Below are 18,825 nucleotides of genomic sequence, written 5' to 3' on the forward strand. Positions count from 1 at the left end.
ACCTATTTGACATATTCGGTTGGTTTTGCATTTATGACGTCCGAGAAGGAGCATAACTTTACTTGGGCTTTGCAAATGTTGCTTAAACTTCTTGGACCAAATAGTGATATGCCTAAGGTGGTAGTGACCGACAGGGACACGAGTATGATGAATGCCGTAAAAAATGTTCTCCCCGGTAGTAGTGCAATACTTTGTTATTTCCATGTTGGCAAAAATGTTAGATCAAGAATCATCACCGATTGCAAAGTTAAACAAAATGTTGTTGTGGTGGTGGATTGTGCCAAATTCCAAGGCAAGGAAGAACGGCATCAAACTAAAAAAATAACACTCACAAATGAATTTATATTTACCTCATTCCAATAACAACCTAGAAGCTCAAACCTGAAACCTCTAAATTTAATATCTGTCTTTTTACTACTAGGCCAAACTCTTGTAGTTTCAAGTTTCAACCACGTGTAACATTGGTTGCTAGAGTCCCAAATTTAAACAATATATCATTAATACTGAAAAATATATGAATATTAAAAGTGAAAATCTACTGTAGTTCATGCGAAAAGGTTTAATCTATTTAATTTAAACCTCAAAAAATTAAATTGGACACATTAGTCCTTACCTCAATTTTCATCAATTATTTTTTGAAGGTGATTATTACATTACTCTATATCTTCTAGATTCGTCAACAACTGTCTCTTCCCCTATTTACACGGTCATTATTTTCCATTACTCCCTATCTTCTTTTGTTGTAATTATTTCGACTAGGTTTTGATTAATTTGGTGTGCGACATTGGAACAACTTACTATATAGTAATGAACTCAGTTATATTTGTTCTGTATCATATTAAGATCTAATTATTTCAACTGAATGATTTGAATCCCTGTGAAATGTAATTATGAGTTGCTTTGTACTTGACAACTCTATGACACCAACTCCTCTGATCCAAGGTGTGTATGGTGTCGGCCTGATGTTGATATGTCAATGTTCTGTTTGTGTCTGTGTTTCATAACTCACTACAAGAAAATCTGCATTTTGCGACACTTCAATTGCGACCCTTACCTCATAACTGCCTCAATGTGCATATATGCAACAGTTGTTGCGACAGTTATGGTCAACAGTCGCAAGTTTTTTTGCTAAATTAGAAGGCTTGTTAATTGCCCATTCCCGCTTGGCCAAAATATTTTATTCACTCCGATATTCATCTCACTTTCCCAAAATTTTGTCTAAACCCTAAGACCCAAAAATTTCATCTCACTCTCAAATCTCAAAAATTTTATCAATTTCATCCCCAAAATCTTTGTTCCTTGAATCTTCTCACTCTCAATCGTTCACCCCCAAAACCTAGCCTCTCAATCGATGCTCAACTCACTCACTCATGGGTCAGGCGACAACCACCAAAGGTTTTGTTCTTGTGCTGTGTTGTGTTTTTCCTCAAAGAAAACCCTTAACATCATCATCAACGATGAGGCCTCCGAGAACATCGATCCACGCCATCTCCACATGGGTCAGGCGACAACCACCAAAGGTCAAGGCTTTTCTCGCTGTTGTTTCCGGTATGGCCGCTCTTGTTCTCCTCTGATTTATCGTTCATGATCACGATAATCTTTTCGTCGCTGCTGAAGCTGTTCACTCGCTTGGAATCTCTGTTCTTATCTATAAACTCATGAAGGAGAAGACTTGTGCTGGTTTGTAATTGTTTCCCCCTTCGATTTTACAAAAAAGAATTGAATTTTTTTGGGTTATTATTGATGTTTGAATCTTTTTGTTTTCTTGGGTCTTTGTTAATTGGGTAGGTTAAAAATTTGCCCTTTTTATGTTTTATCATTCAAAGGTTAGTTTTTTTAATAATTGGTTTGAATTTTCATGCAAAAAAACATAAAACGTTACATGGGTCATGAAAAAGATCAATTTTTTGGGATTTATTTTTTCAGATTTTTATCCCTTTAGATTGGCATTGCTCTTAAAAAATTACATGGGTCAGGAAAAATTAAATGGGTTAATTTGATTTGTGTTTGTGGTTGGCTTAATGTGTTATTTTTGGATCAAGAAAGACATGTATTATATGAAGTTATGATTTTTTTGTTTGTTTTTGTTTTGATGATGGTTATGAATGATGTAACAGGATTATCACTCAAATCCCAGGAATTGACAGCTATATTTTTATCTGTTAGGCTGTATTGTAGTTTTGTCATGGAATATGACATTCACACCATACTTGATTTGGCGACTTTTGTGACCACGGTGTGAGTTATATACATGATTCGTTTTAAATTGAAGGCCAGTTACATGGAAGAGAAGGATAACTTTGCAATTTACTATGTGGTAAGCTCCAATTGTTTGTTTCATCCTAAATTTAAAAGCATTGCCTTATTGATGTTTTTGTGTCAATGGTGAAGCATTTTTTCCTACTTTTTTATGGTAAAGATGTAAGTTTTGACATTATTAAATTTTGTAGTATTTTTAGATGATAGAGATGTACTATGAAGCATCTCACAACTTCGACATGTCACCTGTGTGCAATGGTTGTATACATGAAAAATTGTCATATCTGTTTCACCGAATCTTTAACTATTTGTTCTGTAACGTTAAAATTGTCAAATGCAAGTTTCCTTCAGTGAGCCTCGTCTTCTCATCCTCACTGATCCTAGAACTGACCATCAGCTGAAACCGTTATCCTTACGTGTTTGCTTGTTAATATCAATTATAGCTATATTTTTTGTTGTTTTTGGCTTATATATTTCATTTATTGGTTGATATTTGTGCATTTTGCTTTCATAAGGTTTTGATTTTTGCTTTGTCTGCTTTGTCTGGTAACCCTCAAAACCTCTTCAACAACATAACCGTTTCAACAACACAACTGTCCTCTCTCTTTCTCTGGTAACCCTCAAAACCTTATTCATCCTTTCTTTTTGTTTGTTGTGAATATTTTTCAAAGTAATGTTATCCATTGTTTCATTAGTTAAAATCTGTAACCCTGTTTTGAAATTTTGAGTGAAATGTTGAAATGGATTTTTAATCTAAAAGAATGAGGTGATGAGATGACACTAAATCTCTGTGTTTTAGTCTTGTGTTGTTTTTTCTTAATGAAACTGATATATTGTTTTGTGCATTTTGCATAGGATAAGCAGCTGAAGATGACACTAACTCATATATTGTTTTGTCTTAATGAAACTGATAGCCGCTTTGGCCAGAGGAATTGTGTTGTAATTCGATCTTCAGCTTCCCATTCTCAGACATCTGTTGTTGATCCAGTGTTGTCCCCTTCAAGAAGCAACACCAGTGACACCTCCAAGAAATCAAGTAGGATAAGCTTTCATGTCAATTATATTTATTGCGATCTTTTTGTGCTAAGTATGATTCTGTTGATTGCTTCTTGATTTGGATCTCCAAGTTTTAGGTTATTAGACATTCAAAAAGTTGAAATTGTCATATAATTGGATGTTATCTAACTACTGTTCTTTTCTGTTCCAACTCAGATGAGGCAGCTTTGATCCTTATTCGACACGGTGAGTCGTTGTGGAATGAGAAGGATTTGTTCACAGGTTGTGTTGATGTACCACTTAGCAAGAAGGGTATAGATGAGGCAATTGAACTCCTTGTTTATGATTTGGTGTGGTTTTGAACTCCTGCTTGATTTAACTTATAATCTGTTTGAGTCTTGTTTTCCCCATTATGTGCCCCGTGACCTTTACACAACAGAAAAGACGAGTTCATTTAACAATAGAGCTTCCATGGAGTGCTGACCGTGCAATTCAGCAGTTTGGAAGAACTCATAGATCAAATCAAGCTTCGGCACCAGAATACAGGTTATTAGTTAAAATGACTTGCACTCTTTCTCTTTGCTTGCTTTTCATATTGTTATTTCCGTTACACCAAGTTAATTAGTTAACTTATTGCCTCTCTGGTTTCATATCTGCAAAGTCTTTAACATAGAACCAAAGTCTGAAGGAAAAGATTTTGGTTGGTATTAGGAGAATGAGAAAATGTGTAGAGAAAGTATTTAACTTAGAACTGAAGCCTGAAGGCAAAGTATTCTGTTTCATCCATATAAGCTTCACAATTGTTTAAGCAACAGTTGGACAAACTTGTTTGGTCCCTGTCTTTGGCAATAAAAAATTAATTTTTTAAGTGGATACCTATTGAGTTTGTGAGTAGTGTTCGACATGTGTTGAAGAAGTATCAGTGTCAAAGGTGTGTCCAAAACTCCAATACTACCACGTTTCATTGACATTGATCTAATAGAATATAGTAAGAGTCTCATATCTATCTTTTTCTCCGTCCTACTGTCCTACAGTAACCAGATAATTTTAATTGTTTCAACCTAAATACATAAGAAGTTGTTATCACGCTTTGTCAAAATGCTATATTGCTGGTGTATATTGTTCACTGTCTCATGAAATCCTATAGAAGTTATGATGTATGCCCCTTAGACTCGATAGCGATAGATTTGGTTGATAATGTCTTGCCAGGCTATACTAGTTTTACCTGATCATTATTCTCATAAATGCATCAGGATACTCTTTACTAATCTTGGTGGAGAACGACGATTTGCATCAATTGTTGCGAAGAGATTAGAATCTCTTGGTGCTTTGACTCGGGGACCGCAGGCATGTTGGATTTATCGGTTTTGTATTTTCAACGAGTTGACATCAATGAATTTTGAAATCTTTGTTGATGTTCCTGACTTCCTTCATGGCTTACAGGGCTGGGCCTTCATTAAGTGCTTATAATTACGACAGTGCTTATGGAAAGAGGGCACTGATGATTATGTACAAAGGAATAATGGAGCAGGTTCATATTATTCTTTGAATATTGATACATATATAAGGTGGCTTAAGAGTCACTCTAGCCATACCACATGTGATATTTTACACTTAATTAAAAACCACTCTTCTAATAATCCACAGTAATCAAGTCTTTATGCTCTTAACTGGAGCCTGTTGCTTCTGGTTTACACTAATTGCTCTAGCTTTCACCTTATTATTAGATGAAACATTTTTAGTAGATTTTGATGATATTGGCCAGTGTCCACTAGTAACAGCCATATCTTTGAACTGTTCTAGGCTTTCAAGTGTTTCAACAATCATAGCCATTCTTGGTCTGTCTTTAGGATGCAAACTTATGCATTGTAATGCCAAATGTGCAATCTCTTTTGCTCCTTTGACAGAATATTGGCCTGCAAGCCTTGGATCCATAATGTACCTCAATCTTCTACTGCTACTCAAGTACGGCTTTGTCCAATCCACAATGTTTTGTTCTGTCTTTGGTCTTGTTTTGTCTGTTGCTCTTCTTCCTGTTAACAGTTCTAGCAGGACTACGCCAAAGCTATAGACATCACTTTTTGTAGTTAAGTGACCTGTAATGTAAACATTCATTGTTGCATTAGAGACATGTAAACTATTAGAGCTATCAATGTGCCGGTCAGATGCACCTATTTTGTTTGAGCAATTATACCTGTTGAGATGTACTATGGGGCTGCATATCCATAAGTTCCCATAACTCTGGTTGTAACATGTGACTTTGATCCTTCTGGCCCCATTTTTGCAAGTCCAAAATCTGATAATTTTGCTGTGAAGTCCTATTTCAAACAGAACTTTGTCTCTGTAGAGCAACAATACATTATTATTATTATTATTATTATTATTATTATTATTATTATTAAGCTTATTGATTTGATTTGATTTGATTAATCTGTTATGCATGCATGCAGTCAAATGAGGATATAACTTTGAATCAAATTATTATTATTACATATTATCATACTATGCCTGAATCAAATTACTTGTAAGGTATTATTTACAAAATTCTCCAGCTTTGCTTTGCTTGCAGAAGTACTTAGCATACATTTTATCAGTTTTAGCCATGTCGTTCAACGGACAAGAACTTGTGAGTTTTCTGTTATTGTAAATATTAACTCATATTGTTCATGAATCTTAGGGTCTTATTTCTCTGTTCTTGATGCCTCTGCTTGCACCAAAGTTTTAGGCTGTTGTTGAGGATAGCAGCAGACGCGGTACCGATAGAAGTGCATGGATCCTGTTTGTGCAGTCAGATATATCTATTGTAATGAGGCTCTTCAACTTTTCCGGCCAACAATATTTAGGAATATTACTTAATCTAATTTTTGGTAATATTATTTTGAATGATTACCCACTAGTGTATTGGTTTTTCAATGTTTAAACTATGTACTTTATCTATTATTTTGATTGTTACTCTTGAAAGAATTATATGAATGAGATTTTGATATTTTTAGTTATATATTTATGTATTTTAAGTATTTAATAATATATTTATTTAAATTGGCAACAAAAACTGCCACATTCAATTTTATTTTTTTTTAAAAAAACTTAACATTTGCGACTGTTGGTGAAGGGTCGCAAGCCCCTTCAAAACCATTTTTTTTGAAAAAATTCAACATTTGCGACTGTTGGTGAAGGGTCGCAAGCCCCTTCAAAATCATTTTTTTTTTAAATTAACATTTGCGACTGTTGTGAAGGGTCGCAAGCCCCTTCAAAACCAAGTAAAAACTCTTCATTTGCGACTGTTGGGAACTGTCGCAACACCTTTTGCGGCAGTTGGAGCGGCTGTTCCACGAAGGGTCGCAAAAGACAGTTGCGACCCCAACAAACGTGACTGTTGGGGAACAGTCGCAAATGTACATTTGCGACCCTTCTAACAGTCGCAATCAGCGTTTTTAAAAGTCGCAAAATGCAGTTTTTCTTGTAGTGACTTGAGAATAGAAGTCATTGATATTTTCTATCTATTGGATTGATTGTGATGCATAGTAGTAAATTTATAATAGTGTGTGTGTGTATATATATTATTGGTTAGAGAAATACAATTTATGGTACTCCCTCCATTCCTTTTTAGGGTGAATTTTTTGTTCATATTTAACCGTCTTTATAGTATTTTAAGGGTACGATTTGTCAATTATACCCTTTGTCAATTACTTTTATTTTTTTCAATAAAACTAATTAACGATATCTATTTGGAAAACTAAAGTTTGTTTTTTTTTTAAACAAAGTTTGTTTGTATGTTTTAAAACAAAGTTTGTTTCTTGTTATATTTAGATTTAAACAAAATTTTGTTCCAAACAATGGTTCCAAGAAGAGTTAAAATTCTATAAATAAGATGAGTAGCAATTGTTAAAGATTTCAAGTGTGGCTCTAACATTGGTTGAAGCCATAGTTGAAGCCTTAACTTTAATTAAAGGAGTTGGAAGAAAGTTATTTTTTTCTTAACTTTTGATTAATGTGAAGTTGAAATAATTTTTATATTGACTTAAAATAACTAAAAAGATGTGCAAAATATTTAAAAAAATTGACAATTGTTTGTTATGAGAGAGATAGAGTGCACAAATAAAAGGAATTTGTTGGACAAAAAGATAATACCTTACAATTGTTTGTTATGAGAGAAATATAACATATTAAATTTATTGTATTAATAAAGTGTGTGCGAAAAAATAGGAATTTATTGGTGGATTAAAATGAGGGTATAATAGAAAGAAAATGTGCAAAAATACACATCACTATTTTTGTGTTAATTTTCTAAAAAGACACTTAAAAAGGAACGGAGGGAGTACAATTTACTTCGTAGACTTGTGCTTAAAGAAGAGAATACAAAAAGAAAAAAAAAAGATAAAAATGAGAGATTTGAAAATGAGTTAATTTATAATTTGTCCATACAATAATAATATGACTTTACGGAATTTACATGATTATTCATAAAACTAAAAAAATGTTAAATATGTTTTTAGTCCCTATAAATATATAACTTTTTGTTTCAGTCCCTCTAAAATTTTCATTTAGTCTCTATAAAATTTTCAATCACAACTTTTGGTCCCTATTTTTAAGTTAACTCATGTATTTTTTAATGAAATGTGTAGAATGTTGTAAAAATCTCTCAATTTTTTTTTAACAAAACATGAATTTTTAACCCCCAAAAATATAGAAATTCATATTTAATTCATGTTTTGTTAAAAAAAATTAATTTTTTTGGGAAAGATTCTTATAATATCATAAACTTTTATGCACAATTTTATTCAAAAATAAGAATTTTACATACGAGTTTATTTAAAAGGAGGGGTCAAAAGTGAAGATGGAGAACTTTTGGGGACTAAAAGTTGATGAAAATTTTAGAGACTTAAACGAAAAGTTGAAATATTTACAAGAACCAAAAATATATTTAACCCAAATAAAAATAAAAGAAGTATTTTATAGATGATAGATACACACTAATAAATGCAATATAGATTAAAATTTACAATCATTTTGTATTTATACCATATATTATATTTATTCTCACGTGACATGCACGACATGCATGACTCAAAGTGGCATATTTAATACGAGAGATATGTATTATTTGTAAGATATATTAGATGTTTATGCATGCAGTTGTTGTTGTTGTTTGTCATTGAAATGCAAGACACCATAATATATATTTAATATATACATGAAGAATGAAAGAGATATGTATTATTTTCAAGATATATTTGTGGTTTGCTTAAGTAGTTGATGTTTGCATTTGTGATTGAAATTCATGAGTCCAAGAGCCATGTTTAATTCATGAGAATAAGATAAAATGAATTGTGTGTGATTTATCTAATATTCAAAATTTTATGAGATTTAAAATTAATGATATATTAGTTTTTTTTTATCTTTTCTTGAATTAATAAAGTATGCATTGACCAAGGTTCAGTAAGTTTCTAAAATATTTCTCTTGTCAATTGATTCATGCAAGTTGTGAATCAATTCAAAACAACATTAAACATTGTAATGGCTAGTTTTCTAAGCATAAATTAGGTTGTTTACTTTTTAGGTCATTTTATATCATCAAAGGGAATAAGTTTAGTTGTTTATTAGGACCAAGCCTTGATTAGTTTTGAGATAAATAGTTGGTGGGTTTATCTTGTGTTGTTTCTTATGATGTTTCTTTCATTTATTTGTATCCCACGCATTGAAGCATCTTTCATTATTTTGACCGGTTATACGCATAACCCTACTAATTCTATTATACATTTTTGAGGGAAAAAAATGTATAATAGAATTAGTAGGGTTATGCGTATAACCGGTCAAAATAATTCTATTATACATTGATGAACTTTTCTTTTACTTATTTCTTTTAATTTTTTTTTTTAAATTTGAAACTTAAATATTTTATCCTCACTTTAGAACCCCTAGCTTTTGTTGTTAAAGCTCTATCACTAAGCATAGTTGAAAAAAAAATCTAATAATATGATTACGAGGGGAATCGTTTTTTTTTAAGAGGCTAAAATTGAATATATTACCCAATCAAAGCGTCCTTCCTAGCACAAGGTGTACCAGGAAAGAACAAAGAGTTACAAAAATATGTACAAAAGGGAAACAGTAAAACAGAAACAAGAAAAGCAGCAAAAGAAACAACATTAGCCAATGCCCAACATTGTGAACGGACTAAGCCACCAAGTATGGTAATTGAAATGAATAGTAATAAATTTCGCCTTCAACCACATAAAAGTAAGCGACTTAATCTTATCCACTATATGAGATGTCGAGCATTCTTTATCATTGAATAACCTGTTATTTCTTTCTTTCCATATTTCCCACACAATAGCATACCAAATGAGATGCATAATAGACATCCGCACCTTAGAACAATTACCACCAACATAACTGAACTGAATAAAGTGGTGTGCTGGAACATGTGGGAGAATTGAACAGACATCAAGTCAATTATGAATAAAGTGCCAAACTTCCCTAAAGATGCGACAATGTAATAATAAATGGGAGGAAGTTTCCAACGAACCGCAACCACGAACGCACGGCTTATCATCAGGAGCTATAACTCCACGACGAATCAAATTATCTTTAGTGGGCAGCCGATCACGGAAGAGACGCCAAGCAAACATAACAACCTTTAGAGGAATGTCTTTGTGATAAAGAGACTTCGTAGTCACCATAGCAGCCGTATAATGCTGAGTAGCCATGACTTTATAAGCACTCCGGACAGAAAATGCATTCGACCTTTCCAAGTTCCAATGCCATCTATCCTCCTTATCAACCTGTAAATTCACATTTTGAAGTAATAAATAGAGTTCCCCCCACCTGCTCCCCCTCCCACGCAAACAACCTTTGCTTCCACTTCCACGCCTCGCCATCCTCCCCCTAACCTAACTGACAGATATTAAACACAGACACCTCCTTAAACATGGACAAATCAAACAATCTATAAAACATGTCCCTAAACAACACTCCACCTACCCACACATATGACCAAAACCTGGTTAACCTCCCATTTCCCACCACACGACTAATATGCTCACTAAACCACTCCTCCCTACGTAAGGCAACGATGTCCCGCCACCAAGAAGAAGCAGTACGGCCTCCATCCATCAATCGCCTGCCCTCCACACCATAACGGGTCGACAACACCCTAAACCACAAACTCTCCTTATCCACCAACAACCTCCAAAACCACTTCCCTAATAATGCAATATTAAAATCCCTAATTCTCCTTACCCCCAAACCACCAACCTCCTTACTCATACAGACAGAATTCTAGTCAACCCCAAAACAAAACAATTAAAAATAGATTCAATAGAGGAGACAATACCTGACGGAGCCTTGAAGAAAGAAAAAGCATAAACAGGAAGGGATGACAGGACAAACTTCAACAAGACCAGACGGCCACACAAAGATAAGTGTTTTGATTTCCACCCCGACAGTCTAGATTTGATACGATTAATCAACGGTTCCCAAAACGACACACGTCTCGCATTACCCCCAATAGGAAGCCCCAAATACACAAAGGGAAGAGACCCAACCCTGCAATTCATCACCAGGGTCGCCTCTATTAACCAAGACACTGCAACATTAACCCCAACCAACTGGCTTTTGGAAAAATTCACCTTCAACCCAAACAAAGCTTCAAAAAGAATAAGCACAACACATATATCCCGAACATTTACCCACGACTTCTCACCTAATATTAATGTGTCATCCACAAACTGGAGGTGAGAAACAACAACCGGATCACTTCTCCCAAACTTATTACCAGTAAAGAGATTATTAACATACAAAGACTCCATCAAAACATGAAACCCCTCTGCGGCCAAAAGAAACAAGAAAGGTGACAAAGGGTCGCCTTGCCTCAACGCCCTCTCCAAAGGAAACTCCTCTGTTGGGGACCCATTGACTAGCACTGAAACTATTGCCGTGCTTATACATTTTGATTTTATATTAGAAAAAGCAGGTGCTAAGGAGTGTTATAAAAAAGTTTCTATAATAAACTTATCTTAGTTGCCATGAACTTTGCAGGATATATGTATGGATCAAATTGTTCAAAAAATAATAATGTATAAATCAGAGTTCAAACCTCAAACCTTATTTATTAAACTTAAAAAGTAAATTTTTAATCACCACACTATTATATACATCATTATTTATTACTCTCTCTTCTTTCAATTTTTTCATTTCTCTTTCTCACATCATTTATTAAGAACAATTCTGTAAACAACTCATAATATATCTTTCCCTCATAAAATTAATTACATTTCTCAATACATGTGAAATGTTCAAAACTTCATATAGTCTGGGACATAAGGAGTAATATGTTTTGTTAGTTTTTGGATGTGATTTATTTAATTTTTTTATCTTAAATTTTAGTTATAGATGTCATTTTCTTGCATGTTATTTTTTATTAAACCTACATTATTTTAAATTTTTTGACTTATGATATTTGTGGAATCTCACGATGGAAAAATGTAGTTGTTTTCTGCTGATGTGACAAAATACATGTTTATTGAAAATTTTAAAATGATGCGGATGTTTATTAATTGAATATAACTTTTTTGGTAAAATAACTACTCCAACTCCTCCAAGAAACCCGTAAAATTATCATCAACTCACTCCATTCCCCTTTACTCTCCCGGTCAAAGCAAACACACCTTATTTTTTTGCTTATCATTTCTCTTAAGATGAAATTTCATTTTCGTCTTCTTTCTTCTTCTAATTTGATATCTCTCTTCTCATTATTTAAAGGAAATGAAACCTGCCTCCATGAAACCACATCAACCCATCGTTTTTTACCATGTTATGCCTCAATTTGACTTTATTTGACTAAGTTACCAGATCACACATTCAAAGAGCCTAACGCTTAAGAGATAGATGTTAGTCATACGTGAGTTAAATTTTCACATTGGATGCAAACGAAGATGATGAGAAACATATAAGTGAGATGATTCATATACGTAATGTCTTAAGGTTTCAGATGAAGACGTTGGGTCAATCTCACTATTGTTGTTGTTCTTAGCCTAATGTGATTATCAACCCTAATTTATGCTCTTCGGAAAGTCCCAACATTTTGATGATTTTTTTTTATAGGTTTAGTAGTCATTTTTTAAATGATTTATGTTAATTATTAGTTTTTGGATTTGATGTTTTTTATTCAACCTATGTTATTTAAAATTCCTTCAATTTGGTCATTGGTGGAATCTGACAATGAAAATTAGCACAATTGTTACGCTGAATTGGCAAAATACATGTTTATTAAATATTTTAAGTGAAGACGTGGTTTCAATCTCAATTGTGTGGTTGATTTTAACCAAATATGATGATTCAACCCAGTGTAGGTTGCCCCAGAAAGTACCAACTGATAAACTGTTTTGTTAAGTATTTGATGTTGTTAGTTTTTTTTATGTCATTTACTTTCATGCTATTTTCTTTATTCAACATCTATTATTTTAAATTCCTTAATATTTGTATTAAACCTCTATTATTTCAACCTCTTTTTGGCCTTCTTTGACTATGTCTCATAATTATGGACGCGGATAGTCACACACTTGATTAATAGATGTTAATGTGTCAAGTGTGACATAACGTTCTGCATTGAATAAAAGAGTAGATTTTGAAAAACATGGAAGTGAGAAGTCCTATACACCTAATGCTTTAAGGTTTTGTGTAGAGATGTAGTGTCAATCTCACTTGTGTTGTCTATTGGCATATATGACGATTCAACCCTGTGTTGGCTGCCTCTGCAGTTCCAACATTATAATAAATTGCTTCATTAGTTTTTCTATGTCACTTGTTCAATTTTTTATCTTAAATTTATTTATTGGATGTCATTTCGCTTTTATGCTATACTTTTTAATTTATTTCACCTCTATTATTTCAAATTCTTTCATTTTTAGTGTTAGTTGGGATTTGACAACGGAAAAATACAAATGTCTTATGTTGTAAAGAAAAAAAAATTATGATTTTTTCTTATGGGAGGAAGAAACACATGAAAATAATGAAAAACAGATCATCTATGTATAGGAAAAAAATCATAGCATTCTCTCAAAAAAAAATCATAGCATGACCACTTTTGATTGGATGATGAAAATTAAATGAGTCATGATTCATTTTGATTTGCTAAGAAAAATTAAATGATTTCCTCAAAAAAAAAAGAAAAATTAAATGAGTCATATTCAATTTTATTGGTTGATAAGAAAGCATTAAATAAAATGAGAAATGTGAAAATGTCATGTGTACTTTTTATTTGATGCACAAATGGTATAATTTTTTTTACATATACATTAAATCAAGTTACTTTATTAAGCCATTTTAATAAGTTAGTTTCCAAAATATTTATACATATATTTATTTAGTGTGATTTAGTTAGATGCGTGTGTAAAAACATTTTACACTATCAATTTAAATTCTATTAAACATGTTATTGCAATGTGTTTTAGGGATGATTTGTCCCTAGAGCTCATTTACATCCTTAAAGCATTTCTTCTTCAACCATTTGCCCCATTTTATTCTTTCTTCCATTAAAAAACTTGTAAAGTATATAAGATTGCAAATTTACCTCATATTTCTTATTGAAATTGTATTGAAATCTTTCATTATCAAGATGTTTGGTTGATTTATATATATGTGGTTGGACTCTTCCATCCTTTAAGTTGGAGTGAGATTGGAGCTCATTTAACAAATCCTTTTCACCCATTTTTTTCTATTTATTATCATGGCAATTATTCGGTCCAATTTATTTTTGTCATGACTAAAATTGTATTTTTAATAAAAAAAAAAAATTCTTGATTTTTGTCGTGAACTATAACAAAACAAAACTTGAGTGTTTTTCCAAAAAGAAGACTTTGTATCCAATTTGTACAACTCAATATACTATAAATAATAATAAAGAATCATTACAAAACTCGTGATTGTGTGTAACCGCCACCCGACATATTGAATCACACAGTGACGTGTGTATGTGTAAATATGTGTGGGTGTAGCAGAACAAATTAAGAGGAAGAGAAGCTAAGAGTAAGATTTTGTCAACAAATAAAAAAAAAAACCCAAGAGTAAGAAAGTTCACATGGCGGCAAGTATCATTTCAGATGGCACAGAAGCACCTCTATTAGCAGATGATCATGGAAAACAAAACACAAGACCACAAATAGAGAAATGGTGGAACAAAATCTTGGACATAGAAGAAGCCAAAATTCAACTCATGTTTTCATTACCAATGATTCTTACAAATTTATTTTATTACTTGATTACTTTGGTTTCTGTCATGCTTGTTGGTCATCTTGGTGAGCTTCAGTTAGCTGGTGCTACTCTTGCTAATTCTTGGTTTAGTGTCACTGGCGTAGCAGTTATGGTAATTAATTTACTATTTTTCATTATTATAGTTTGTTCATTTCCATAGATGTTTATTGTTGATATGAACAATTCTTGTGTGTTCATTGATTCGACACGGTCAATCAAAAACATTAAGTACAATGTTATTTAATAATAACTTCAACATGATATGTGATGTCTCTTTCTTTATTATTTTAAAAAATGTAGAACTCTTGATCAAAGTAAAAATTCTTGAACCCTTATTGATTAATTTATATATACATTCTTATGTAAATTTATATGTATGTTTGTATATATGACAGAAAATCAGAAATTTCTTTTGTTTATTTATATGTATTCAAGTCAATGGTTTGTTTAGAAATCTGATTGATGCTAGAATATTATAACGTTATGAGTAGTGGCTCATACTGGAATAAGAGGTTTGACTTTATATCTTTTGATTGCTTGCAACAACTTCTCCTCTGAAAGCACCAACTGTGACAGAATAAATCAATTAAAGTAAATTTGGAAAAGCTCCAATTTAGATAAAAATTTAAAAAGTACTTTTTTGTTCATAGTTTTATAAATTACATGAAGGAAAAGAAATATTAAGGTTGGCGATTGATAAGACGATTAAGGGTTTGATTGAATTGCCTTACTAAAGCATATCCACTAACATAAGGACATGTGTGATTGTTTGAGAGAGTTTATGGAAAGCTTATCAAATGTTCATAAGTTTATTTCACCTTATTAATATAAGCTCTTCAGGATAGCTCATGAACACAGTTTAACTTTGCTTTATCTTTTGTTATAGAAATAGCTTATATCCAAACATACCTAAATGTTGTCACAAGATTAAACTATATGCTCTTGTTTCTCAAAAAATAAATAATGAAACTCTATGCTCTTTGCTTTATTCTTCTCTGTCTCAGGTTGGTTTAAGTGGTGCACTAGAAACACTCTGCGGACAAGGATTTGGCGCAAAAGAATATCACATGTTGGGAATTTATCTACAAGGCTCTTGCATTATATCTTTCATTTTTTCAATCATTATATCAATTGTTTGGTTCTACACAGAACACATTCTAGTGTTCCTTCATCAATCTCATGACATTGCTAGAACAGCAGCACTCTATATGAAGTTTCTTATACCAGGATTATTTGCATATAGCATCTTGCAAAACTTGTTGAGGTTTCTACAAACACAATCTGTAGTAATGCCACTGGTTATACTTTCAGCTATACCGGCATTAGTTCATGTTGGAATTGCATATGGATTTGTTCAATGGACTGGTTTAAATTTCATAGGTGGACCGACTGCAACTTCTATTTCACTATGGATATCAATGATAATGTTAGGATTATATGTAATGTATGCAAAGAAATTTAAGAATACATGGACAGGATTCTCAATGCAATCATTTGATTACCTGCTTGCAAACATAAGACTAGCTTTGCCTTCTGCTGCAATGGTATGGTATGAGTTTCTAATTGCCTTTCACTTTATTTAACCCTTTTGATGATTGATCTTACAAAACCTTGTTTGATAAATAGTTTTGAATATGTTCTTTTGTCCCTGCAAGTATATCATTTTTTTTCTTTCTTTTGGAGCCTTCAAGATTTATGTTTAAAATTTGTTTATGTTTGAATTCCATGTAATATGTGTATAATATTCATTTTGGTCCTCATGTAGACCATATTGGAGTGACTAAAATCAAAAGTTCTACATATTACAAGGTTTAGGGACTAAAAAAACAAGAAGGATGAAAATAAAAAAATGATATATTTGCAAGGACTGAAATAAAAAAGTTTTATATTTGCATAGACCAAAAACATATTTACTTTTAGTTTGAACACTATCAGACTTTTGTTGCTGTTTAATGTAAGATCCTTAATATATTATGAATCTTACTATTTTTATTTTATATTATGCAAGTTTGGAGTATTGGGCTTTTGAAGTTTTGGTTTTCTTAGCTGGATTAATGCCTGATTCACAAATAACAACTTCATTGATTGCAATATGGTATGGTTCTCATATCTTTATATTTCTATTACTTAAATGAAGAGAAGAAAGATTCACTATTGTTTTTCTTCAAAACAATCATGCAGTGCCAACACAGAATTCATTGCTTACATGATCACTTACGGTCTTAGTGCAGCTGCAAGGTTAGTTGGTCTACTTTAACACACTCGCTTTCGCGGCATTGTTGCATAAATCCTTTTGGACCTGGATTTCCTATAGTCTAAGAAATCGCGCTGTCAAGATATCTCAATCGTTAGATAAAGATCAATGACTCATATGATGAGACATCAAATTTTTATCCAACTGTCGAGATCAGTGACAATGTGATTGTATATGACTGCGGACAATCCAAGTTCCTTCATACTTGTACATGTATTGAAAGATTGAAACTTGAACTTTTATAGCACAAGAGTTTCCAATGAATTGGGAGCAGGCCAACCAGAAAGAGCAAAACATGCAATGGGAGTCACCCTAAAGCTCTCTCTCCTCCTTGGTTTATGTTTTGTTTTGATACTTGTATTTGGCCATGATATATGGATTCAGCTTTTTAGTGATAGTCCTATTATCAAAAAGGAGTTTGCTTCAGTGACACCTTTGCTTGCTATTTCCATACTACTAGATTCTGTCCAAGGTGTCTTATCAGGTTTAAATTCCTCATCTCTTTTAGGTTAAGTTTTCTCTACAACATGATTATCATTAACAAAAACAACTTAGGGGGTAAGTAACAATGTGTTAAATAATGCAGGGGTGGCTAGAGGATGTGGTTGGCAGCACTTGGCTGTTTATGTCAACCTTGCAACTTTTTATCTCATTGGCTTACCAATTTCATGTCTCCTTGGATTTAAGACCGATTTGCAGTATAAGGTAAAATTCTCTTTCCGTTTCATGTTAAGTGTCACATTTGTAATATTTGTTTGTCTCATTATTTATCATTTTAGAAAATCAATAAAGTATTAATTTTTTTTTTTCCATTAGTATACCCCTACTTATTAAACGGAAACACTAGATTAAATGAATGTGTAATCGTGATAGGGTTCACGAATATGTGGCAGGTTAGTTTCCCTTAGATTTCAAATTTAGTTGACTACCACTTCATCAAAAAAGAATACCAGACCAACACAAACACCCACGTGACTTCCAGTCGGGCAAAATTTTAATTGGCCAACCTGTTTTTCGCAACTGTATCGTGATAAATATCATATAGATATATAGCATTCCTCTTTATTATATCTCAACATACCAAACTACTCCACCAACGACTATATTAATAAGGGTACTTTAGTAAATAAATCTTATTTTATCATAGAAATTAGTACATTCAATGGTTTTCTTAAGCAATGTGCATAACCGTAAATAACAAAATAACATAAGACAGGGACTAATGTAGTTATTATTTCACAAAATCACAGTGTAATTATGTTTGTGTTGATATCAAGAATAATCATCTTGGTTTTGCATCCATTTGTTTAATCATTGTTTTTCTTTTGAATGTTTTATGATATAGGGTTTATGGATTGGTCTGATATGTGGATTGGTGTGTCAAACTGGGGCACTCTTACTTTTGACAAGGCATGTCAAATGGACTAAACTGAATCTCTCAGGGGACAAAGATAAAGACCAACCTATTGTTGTTTAACAACTTAATGCCTGCCAATTAGGACCATATAAGTTCGTGTTTGGAACCGCCGTGGCAGCTCATTTAGATGCACGGTGTGAGCGAAACTATAACTTGGAGTTTCAGGCTCAGCGAGTGGAAAAGACTCTTCTAATGTGGAGTTTCTATCTAAAAATGTTTCTTGCTCTTTTACATTTAATGAAAATGAAAACACTGATTTTTTTAAGACGTCTTGGTGAGTTGCATACATAAATATTTATTCATTATGTAACAAAGTTTTCTACAAGGTGGTTTCTATTCTGGAGTTTGACAGAAGTTCCTATTGTAGCATGCATACTCTTTAAGGATTCTCCCTGTCATACTAATTTTCATTTATGATTGTCGCATATTCCATTTATGAATATATCAAATTTTATAAAAAAATAAAAAAATAAAAAAATAAAAAAAAACTGTTTAAATAGTTAAAGAATATTTAAAAGCATTCATTAGTATTTAGCATCACGTGAGAGTTAAGTTTCTTCGCCAAAATTAGAGTTTCATCTCTCAAGGACAAACAAAGACATCATTGAAACAATATCACTCTCTTTGTAAAAATAATTGTGTAATATCT

At 32.4% G+C, this 18,825-nt stretch overlaps 2 protein-coding genes across 5 annotated transcripts; both read left to right on the top strand.

Moving 5' to 3' along the window:
- Positions 1–1,161: 1,161 nt before the first annotated feature.
- On the top strand, positions 1,162–6,251 carry LOC146949702 (protein FORGETTER 1-like). Of its 4 annotated transcripts, XM_085745643.1 has the most exons (9): positions 1,198–1,680; positions 2,118–2,317; positions 3,174–3,295; positions 3,472–3,567; positions 3,695–3,801; positions 4,509–4,602; positions 4,699–4,786; positions 5,825–5,881; positions 5,975–6,251. In XM_085745643.1, the coding sequence occupies exons 4-7, from the start codon at positions 3,517–3,519 to the stop codon at positions 4,723–4,725; spliced, it is 279 nt and encodes a 92-aa protein (XP_085601769.1). In that variant the 5' UTR covers positions 1,198–1,680; positions 2,118–2,317; positions 3,174–3,295; positions 3,472–3,516; the 3' UTR covers positions 4,726–4,786; positions 5,825–5,881; positions 5,975–6,251. The 4 variants fall into 4 exon arrangements, 2 of the variants coding, with proteins under 2 accessions (XP_085601770.1, XP_085601769.1); XM_085745644.1 differs by lacking the exon at positions 5,825–5,881 and having other exon boundaries at positions 1,162–1,680; positions 2,118–2,872; positions 3,472–3,801; positions 5,933–6,251; XR_015027360.1 differs by lacking the exons at positions 1,198–1,680; positions 2,118–2,317 and adding an exon at positions 2,330–2,872 and having other exon boundaries at positions 3,115–3,295; positions 3,472–3,801; positions 5,808–6,251.
- Positions 6,252–14,282: 8,031 nt separating this feature from the next.
- Positions 14,283–18,601, top strand: LOC146949703 (protein DETOXIFICATION 19-like). The gene is made up of 7 exons (XM_085745642.1): positions 14,283–14,617; positions 15,510–16,054; positions 16,514–16,600; positions 16,687–16,743; positions 17,005–17,243; positions 17,346–17,464; positions 18,105–18,601. The coding sequence occupies exons 1-7, from the start codon at positions 14,333–14,335 to the stop codon at positions 18,234–18,236; spliced, it is 1,464 nt and encodes a 487-aa protein (XP_085601768.1). The 5' UTR covers positions 14,283–14,332; the 3' UTR covers positions 18,237–18,601.
- Positions 18,602–18,825: the final 224 nt, after the last annotated feature.

Source organism: Medicago sativa, chromosome 2 (genome assembly GCF_051527215.1).
Source record: "Medicago sativa cultivar Bolivia chromosome 2, Bolivia_mono, whole genome shotgun sequence".
Classification (NCBI taxonomy): domain Eukaryota; kingdom Viridiplantae; phylum Streptophyta; class Magnoliopsida; order Fabales; family Fabaceae; genus Medicago; species Medicago sativa.

Excerpts from the sequence above, each read along its gene's own strand:
- LOC146949703 (XM_085745642.1), top strand. The coding sequence starts at position 14,333 with ATGGCGGCAAGTATCATTTCAGATGGCACAGAAGCACCTCTATTAGCA. Across the intron at positions 16,055-16,513 it reads CCTTCTGCTGCAATGGTATG|TTTGGAGTATTGGGCTTTTG; the intron begins GTATGAGTTTCT and ends ATATTATGCAAG. Across the intron at positions 17,244-17,345 it reads TGTCCAAGGTGTCTTATCAG|GGGTGGCTAGAGGATGTGGT; the intron begins GTTTAAATTCCT and ends TAAATAATGCAG.
- LOC146949702 (XM_085745643.1), top strand. The coding sequence starts at position 3,517 with ATGAGAAGGATTTGTTCACAGGTTGTGTTGATGTACCACTTAGCAAGA. Across the intron at positions 3,568-3,694 it reads TGTACCACTTAGCAAGAAGG|AAAAGACGAGTTCATTTAAC; the intron begins GTATAGATGAGG and ends TTTACACAACAG. Across the intron at positions 4,603-4,698 it reads CTTTGACTCGGGGACCGCAG|GGCTGGGCCTTCATTAAGTG; the intron begins GCATGTTGGATT and ends CATGGCTTACAG.